Raw genomic sequence first — 7,500 nt, 5'->3', positions numbered from 1 at the left:
TTAACCTAGTTGTATTAACCTAGTTGTATTAACCTAGTTGTATTAACCTAGTTGTATTAACCTAGTTGTATTAACCTAGTTGTATTTACCTAGTTGTATCTTACGGGAAGGGGAGCTATGCTCGTAGGGTCCAGTCTTCATATCTCGTTTTATCCAGTATCGTTTTTGCACACACCACTTTCTCACCTAACTTGTTCCAAACGTCTTTTACCCTGTGTTGAAAGTTGTTCCTTTTCTGGTCTCTTCTATAATTGTCCTTTTTGACTTTCTTTCCGTGTCCTCTTGTATCTCTACTATCCCATTTTATCAGATCCTCTATCAATAATTTCTATGCCTTTCATGATTCTATAAATAGTTATCAAGTCTCCTCTCTCTTTTCTTTGTTCTAATGTCTGTAGCTCAAGTTTTGCCAGTCTCTCCTCGTATGATAGTTCTGAGAGCGTTGGTGCCAATTTTGTAATTGCTCTTTGTATTCTTTCAAGTTTTGTTATACATTTTTTGTACTTGGTGACCACGTCGTCGCTGCATACTCCAATCTTGGTCTTATCAAAGTGACTAGTATTTTCTTCACCATTTCTTCGTCCAGGTATGTAAATGCCACTTTGATTTTTCTTATTAGATTATAAGTTTCTAAAAAAAAAAATTATATGCTTCTCGGGGGACACATTATTCATAATAACGCCCCCCAGGTCTTTCTCGTTTCCCACATTTTTAATTTCTTCCTCTCCCAATTTATATGATCCCACTATTCTTTTACTGCTTCTTTCAAATTCCATTATACTATACTTTTTAGTGTTGAACTCCATCTCCCACTTCCTACTTCATACCCATATGTTATTGAGATCACTCTGTAGCGATTAGCAATCTTTTACAGTGTTCACTTTTTCAACAGTTTTGCATCATCCGTAAAGGAGCTCATATAACTTTGAATTCCTTTATCTATATCATTGATACATATATAACACATTATTGGGGCCAAAACTGTTCCTTGTGGAACTCCACTAGTCACTTCATCCCAATAAGAATGTTTCTCTTATCACCACTCTCATTTTTCTTTCATGCAAGAAGTCTTCCATTCATTTCAGCAATATGCCCTGTATTTCTCCTGTAGTTTCTAATTTCTTTAGCAATTTCTTATGTGGCACCTTATAAAAAAAAAAATCGGGTCTAGAAATGCACAATCAGACCATCCATCTCTTGCATTACATCTATGTCTTGAAAAGAAACACATCAAGTTTGTGACACATGATCGTCCTTGTTTAAATCCAAATTACCTTGGATTTAGTACATTTTTTTCCAAATGCCTTACCCATTTAATTTTGATAATTTTTTAACAAATTTTAGCTACCGTACTTGTAAGCCGGTCTATAGTTAGTAGGGTCTTCCTTGTTTCCCCCTTTGTATATCGGTACTATATTTGTTCTTTTCCAATCTTCTGGAACTTTTCCTTCTTTCAATGAACTGCTTATTAGACTATGTATTTTGCCTGCTAGTTCGTTACTGCATTCTCTCAAAATCCATTTTCTGACATCGAGATTACTCAAGTGATTCATTATTTCTTTCCTTGTTACTTCTCTTTCATAGAGGGGACTTTCTCCTCCCACTCGGTATCTCTAAGTTGTATGTTCTCCCTCGTATACACTGATTTAAAATGCTTGTTCATAATTTCTGCCATTTCTATTTCCTCTGCGTATTCAACTCCTTGTAGTCTCACTAATTATTCTTTTTTTAGATTGTTGTTTACAAATCCATGAAATAGTTTTGGTTGATCTTTACATTTTTCTATGACATCCTTTTCGTATTTTCTCTTTTCTTCTCTGCGCACTTGTACATATTGATTTCTATAACTAGTATATATTTTCCATTTTTCAGGTCTTTTGTCTCTTTTCCATTTTATCCAAGTTTATCCCTTTTGTCTTTTAACTCCCTGCATCTTTTTTTGTACCAACACTTTACATATCCTTTTACTTGTTTTTGTCTTGGAACATACTTTTCCAATCCTTCTTTATAAATTTGTCAAAATATTCCATTTCTCTTCTGTTGTTTCCTTCTTGTGTATCCTTTCCCAGTCTGCTTTTTGAAAAATTATATATATTTTATCTAAATTTGTTTTTCCATATTTAAATCTTCCCTGTCTATGTTCGTTTTTTCCGTGTATTTTTTTTTTCTCATTCAGTTCCAGTTAAACTAATATGTGGTCACTTTTACTTATTGGTGTCTTATATTCAGTCTTGTCCACTATTTCAGGTTCTGATGTGATTATCAGGTCCAGTCTCGATGATTCTTCCTCATTTCTATACCTAGTATTCTCTTGCATCCATTGTGTCATTGTATGTTCTATAATCATATAAAGTACATTTCCCCATAGGTCGTCTCCCCTTTCACTGTCATATTTTCCTAGCAGATTTCTTTACAATTAAAGGTGCCCATTATAACTTCCATCTTCCATTATTTTATTTAGTGTTATCCTTGTGTTTTCTAACATATTTTGTGTTCCCTCTCCTCCCACGAAGCCATTTTAGAAAGCACATAATTTACCACAAACTTCCTGCTCTTCCCATCCCTGTCCTCCACTTCCATCATAATCATCTCTACTCTATTCTTTCCATATGTGACATTCCTCATTTATATCCTTCTTAGAAACATAACTCTACCCCATATTTCTAATCCAATAATTATATGCGCCATGTCCTACACTGTTGAGTGGTAATTGACCTTTCAATTTTGTCTCTACAATTCCCATTATGTCCGGTTCTTTTTCCTTCAGGTAATCATTCAGTTCATTCAAGCCTGTTATTAAGCCATCCATATTTGTGAAAGACACTATTGATTTTCTATTACCACCATCCTGTTTCCTTTCCGTTTTTCTCTACTATGAACCATTTCCTCACTTTCATATACAATACTCTCCAATAGAATTTCTTTTTGACTCTGTTCTATTCTAGTTTTTTCTTATCTTCTGTTCTTTTTGTTTTATCATCCTCTCTTTCCTCTTTATTCATCTCTTTTTATCCATACCTGTGTATACTGATCACTTTTTGCTAGTTTCCATGTTTTTTATCATATTCTCTGCTGTCGTTTGTGACCTGAATTGATTTTGATTAGTCTGGTCTTGTCTATGTTGTATTTCCCCAATCTATATATTTCTTCAATTTCTTTCCGTTTCTTGTTCATCTTCTAGAACTATTTTAATACCTTGTTTACTTATCATCTCCTCCCTCATTAAATCCATAGAAGTAATTATCTCCTCTTTCCATTGAGTTGCTATTATCTATATTCTTACTTTGAATACCTCTGCTCACCTGTTCGACCTCGTCTGTGTCATCTGCACACCTTTTGTTTACACCCCTTCTGACGTCCAAGGCCCGTTCCTCCCCTTCCTCATTTTCTTCCATTTTCCTCAATAATGCCTCCCCTTCTCCTTTTTCCTCACCTGCTCACTACACCACGAGCTTTTCCCTTCCTCACTAATACAACACAAGGACTCCATTGTCGCTGAAATCCACGAATTTTTTTTTTCCGGAGTTACAATCTTCGCAGTCAATCCGACTGTGTGTGTGTGTGTGTGTGTGTGTGTGTGTGTGTGTGTGTGTGTGTGTGTGTGTGTGTGTGTGTGTGTGTGTGTGTGTGTGTGTGTGTGTGTGTGTGTGAGAGAGAGAGAGAGAGAGAGAGAGAGAGAGAGAGAGAGAGAGAGAGAGAGAGAGAGAGAGAGAATTCCCTCTGGACGCTCATCGTTTCTTTCTCTCCACAGGTTTTGGTTTCGCTCACCACGATGCTCAGTCAAATCTGATCTACAGAAATTAGACGATAAGTATTCTAATAAGTGAATAAACAAACAAATGAATAGGTGAATCAATAAATAGATGAGTAAATAAATGAATAATCATATACCTAACTAAATTGATTAGTTCATAAATAAGTGAATAAGTAAATACATAAACAAATAAACAGATGAACAAATAGATAAATATATGAATAAATAGATAAGTTAATGAATAAGTAAGCAAGTAGATAAGTAAACACTTAAATGGTTAATTGATCAATCACTTGATGATAGGATGGCCGAATTAGAAATAAAAATATCACCCGTGAGTCGTACCAAGAAGGACAACGGACTGGACGACGACAATAGCAAGACTAACATCGTTAAAGACGACTGTTCCTACAATGACGTCGAAGTCGAAGAACAAATGATGCCCATCGGTTCTAGAATGGAGGATGGGCAGACGACCCAGAACCAGCGTCCTGAACTCATGGTCCAGGTAAATTGAGCAATATCATATTCCGTCTTCTTTTGAATATATATGAAACGACAAAAACTCTTGCTTCATCTACTCTTCGAATTTGTAGTATTCTGATTTTTACTTTCTCATAAATGCTTTAGGTATTATGTACAAATGACAACAAAAACATTCCCATTTCTTCTACCTTCGAATTGCTAGTGCTGTTAGATAGAAGTAAATACGACAAAATACAGGATTGGAAGATATATAGAAGAATTCAGTGATGTTGAAATCTAAGAATTTTTAATGTAATAGAAATGATGAATTGTTATCCCAATACAGAAAATCTAAACTAATCTAATACGACGTTCCAAACATAAACGTTCTTGTACAATTAACCATCTAGAATTTACAACACAGATATCTAAATGTAAAAAAACAAACCCCAACAAATGACATACTGATTTGAAAATAACTATTTTAAAAATTACCTTTGCCCTTCCCTACATACCCAATTTTCTCTCTGACATACACACTTACTTCGAAGGAAGTAACATGCACACTTTGAAGGAAGTGACATGCACACTACTTCCTTCGAAGAAAGTTAAGAAATAAGTGAAACAGGATGTATAACTTTTGGCAGATTCTTGGAAGCCTGGCAGCCGCTCTGCCCTTAATGTCTGTGTCCAGTGCAGTTGTTTATTCTGGAATCACCCTCCCTCAGCTCACGTCAAGCAACTCGAGTGACATCGTGCTAGAGGATTCGACTACGGCTCTTTTCAGTAAGAATTGCTTAAGTCCCATTTGTAGTTGTACTTTCACGATTCAAATTTGCTGCCCTGGATATGAAAAAGTTAATCAAGAAAGTTATCTAAGTCACGATAGAAGGTTAGACACCTTAAAACTGAACGAAGTAATTTCTTGTCAGCCATAACAAAACCCTACATGTTAAATTCAGCATTATATATTTCAAAAAGTTAACCGAAATTCGTGCACAGTAATCTTTTGTTTAAAGATGTATTGGCCCAATAGATTATTTGAGCTTTGCTTTGATTACTATTCTTTGGTGAAATAATTTCCTGTTCTTTTTTTTAGGTAGTTTGATCAACATGGGTGGTATCGTGGGGGCGCTGGTGTCAGGGCCATCCATGGTGATAGTGGGCCAGCGTAGAACACTGCTCCTGGCCTTGCCCATTACCTTGGCATGCTGGTTGGGGGTCGCCTTTGCCAATTCTGTCTCTCTCCTGCTGATATTCAGGTTCCTCCTCGGCGCAGCTGTCGGTGTGCTCGAGACTGTGCCTTATACCTACGTGGCAGAGATTGCCTACAAGGACTATCGAGGGTCTTTGAGTGGAATCATCGAGATTTCGCGTGGTGTTGGTATGATCTCCTATTACGCCCTCGGCACCTCGAATTTAACCTGGCGCCAGCTGGCACTGGTCGCCGGTATCACCACAACAATTCCCTCTTTTATCGGTCTCCTCTTTATGCATGATTCTCCTCGATGGCTAGCAAGCAAAGGCTACAATGTAAGGTCTGATAAAGCTCTCCAGTTCTTCAGAGGAAACAAATACAAAATTGACCAAGAAAGGAAAGATATACTCGAACAGGTCAAGGACATGAGAGACACAAATCAGAACGTGGTGGAACAACTGAGGCAGCTGCAAGATCCAAGCATTCTGAAAAGGTTCTCTCTGCTTACACTGATGACCTTACTTTGGCAATGGGGAGGAAACGTCGTCCTTCTGGCCTACACTGCAGTCATCTTTGGTGAGACAGACTCCTGCAGCAGTGCCGCAGCTTGTTCTATCCTTGTAGGCGTTGGAAGGACGGTAGGATCTATGGTATTCTTCGCTCTGACAGACTACATAGGTCGTCGCCCGGGCTTCATCGTATCCGTGTTTGGATGCTCAGCCTCAATGTTCAGTCTTGGGCTTTATTTCTACTTCAAGAACGAGTTCGAATATGGTAACGAGATGGTGGTTGGATGGACTTGGCTCCCCTCGGTGGCTGTGCTGGTATTCACCTTCTTCATTGCCTCCGTCATTGGAGTTTCCAACATACTTCCCGGTGAGCTCTTGCCTCTATCCTTTCGACTGATTGGCAAAGGAATGAGCGCCGTCTTTTCGTATTTATTCATATTTTCTGTGAGTTACATGTTCGTGCCACTAAAGAACACTTTTGGCCTGCACGGCGTTTTTTGTCTTCACGCCATCTTTGGTGTCCTCTCAGCTGCTATTGCTCTTCTCTTGCCCGAAACTAAGGGTAAGTCCCTAGAAGAAATTGAAAAAACATTCAAGCGGAGATGACCAAATGGTCTCCAGTCTGCACATGCAGATATATACGAGCATTCTTGTAAATAAATGCTGCAAAATTGTGTTCAACTATACTACAAAAGGTCAAACAAATGCACTAGTATATTGTACAATTCACATGTTATCCTTCTATGGAGTGGAAGAAAATGTTGAGCATGTTTCTGTAAGCTACACCCTAAGATGAAGGATTATTTAAGGTTTTTAGATTATGTAGGAAAATAAAATGAAATAATATAAGATAAAAAAGTGTATATATATTTTATCTATTTTATCAATGTTCTAAATTTCCCTTCTACAAATAAAATATTATCTAACACTCCCTAGCCTCTCCTTTGAAAACATTAACGCCCAGAACTATTCAATTCTTTCATTTGGGTAACACTACAAAGTCTATTAATGATTTATCAGCCACCTTCCCCTCTACCACCCTTTCCCATTTATACTTACGATTAAATACCCTCTTTGAACATGTGCTTGCTATAACCAACTCCTTTCCTAAACACATATCTAACAGCATCCCTCCGCCATGATTTGTTACCCCAAAACTCCCTACTATTCCATCTATTGGTGCATCTCGTACTGTATCATTGAGATTCCCCAGTACCACTATGTTTACATTTTCCAAAATTCTTTAAATATTAATGTGAATAGATATAAATAGCCTCCATTTCCTATTCGCCCCTTTCTCTGCCAGTGCCATATGAAAACAAAAATATTTCCCATTTCAGTTTCACTTTCGTCCTCGAAGACGTCTTTCTATTCCACCATGCACTTTCCTATCTTATCACTTATCAACAAAACCACTCCCTCCCTCCCTAATTATCGCTCCTGAAACACTCCCCACCACACTCCACTCAAACTATCATCTTTACCACAATCGCAAAAATTTAATGGTCCAGTTATAAGGATTCTGGTTGGAGTTCTCCCCCAACTCAGTTATGCTCTGATTTTTCATAGGATGA

The 7,500-nt window shown here is 37.4% G+C and overlaps 1 protein-coding gene across 4 annotated transcripts in view; it reads left to right on the top strand.

Annotated features, from left to right (window-relative positions):
• Positions 1-6,856, top strand: part of LOC143035709 (uncharacterized) — a 30,086-nt gene extending 23,230 nt beyond the window's left edge. For 2 of the 4 annotated variants that reach the window (XM_076202588.1, XM_076202587.1), the window contains exons 2-5: positions 3,752-3,847; positions 4,058-4,262; positions 4,867-5,005; positions 5,319-6,856. In XM_076202588.1, coding sequence (XP_076058703.1) covers positions 3,840-3,847; positions 4,058-4,262; positions 4,867-5,005; positions 5,319-6,532 — 1,566 coding nt within the window. In that variant the 5' untranslated portion in view covers positions 3,752-3,839 and the 3' untranslated portion in view covers positions 6,533-6,856. Of the gene's footprint in view, positions 1-3,751; positions 4,263-4,866; positions 5,006-5,318 lie in introns of all 4 variants that reach the window. The other 2 variants (XM_076202590.1, XM_076202589.1) reach the window with 1 other exon arrangement.
• Positions 6,857-7,500: the final 644 nt, after the last annotated feature.

The sequence above is a fragment of the Oratosquilla oratoria genome, chromosome 19 (genome assembly GCF_046742065.1).
Source record: "Oratosquilla oratoria isolate Oo_2021 chromosome 19, ASM4674206v1, whole genome shotgun sequence".
Classification (NCBI taxonomy): Eukaryota; Metazoa; Arthropoda; class Malacostraca; order Stomatopoda; family Squillidae; genus Oratosquilla; species Oratosquilla oratoria.
The sequence above is the reverse complement of the archived record's forward strand: the minus strand, read 5'-3'. Positions and strand labels throughout refer to the sequence as shown.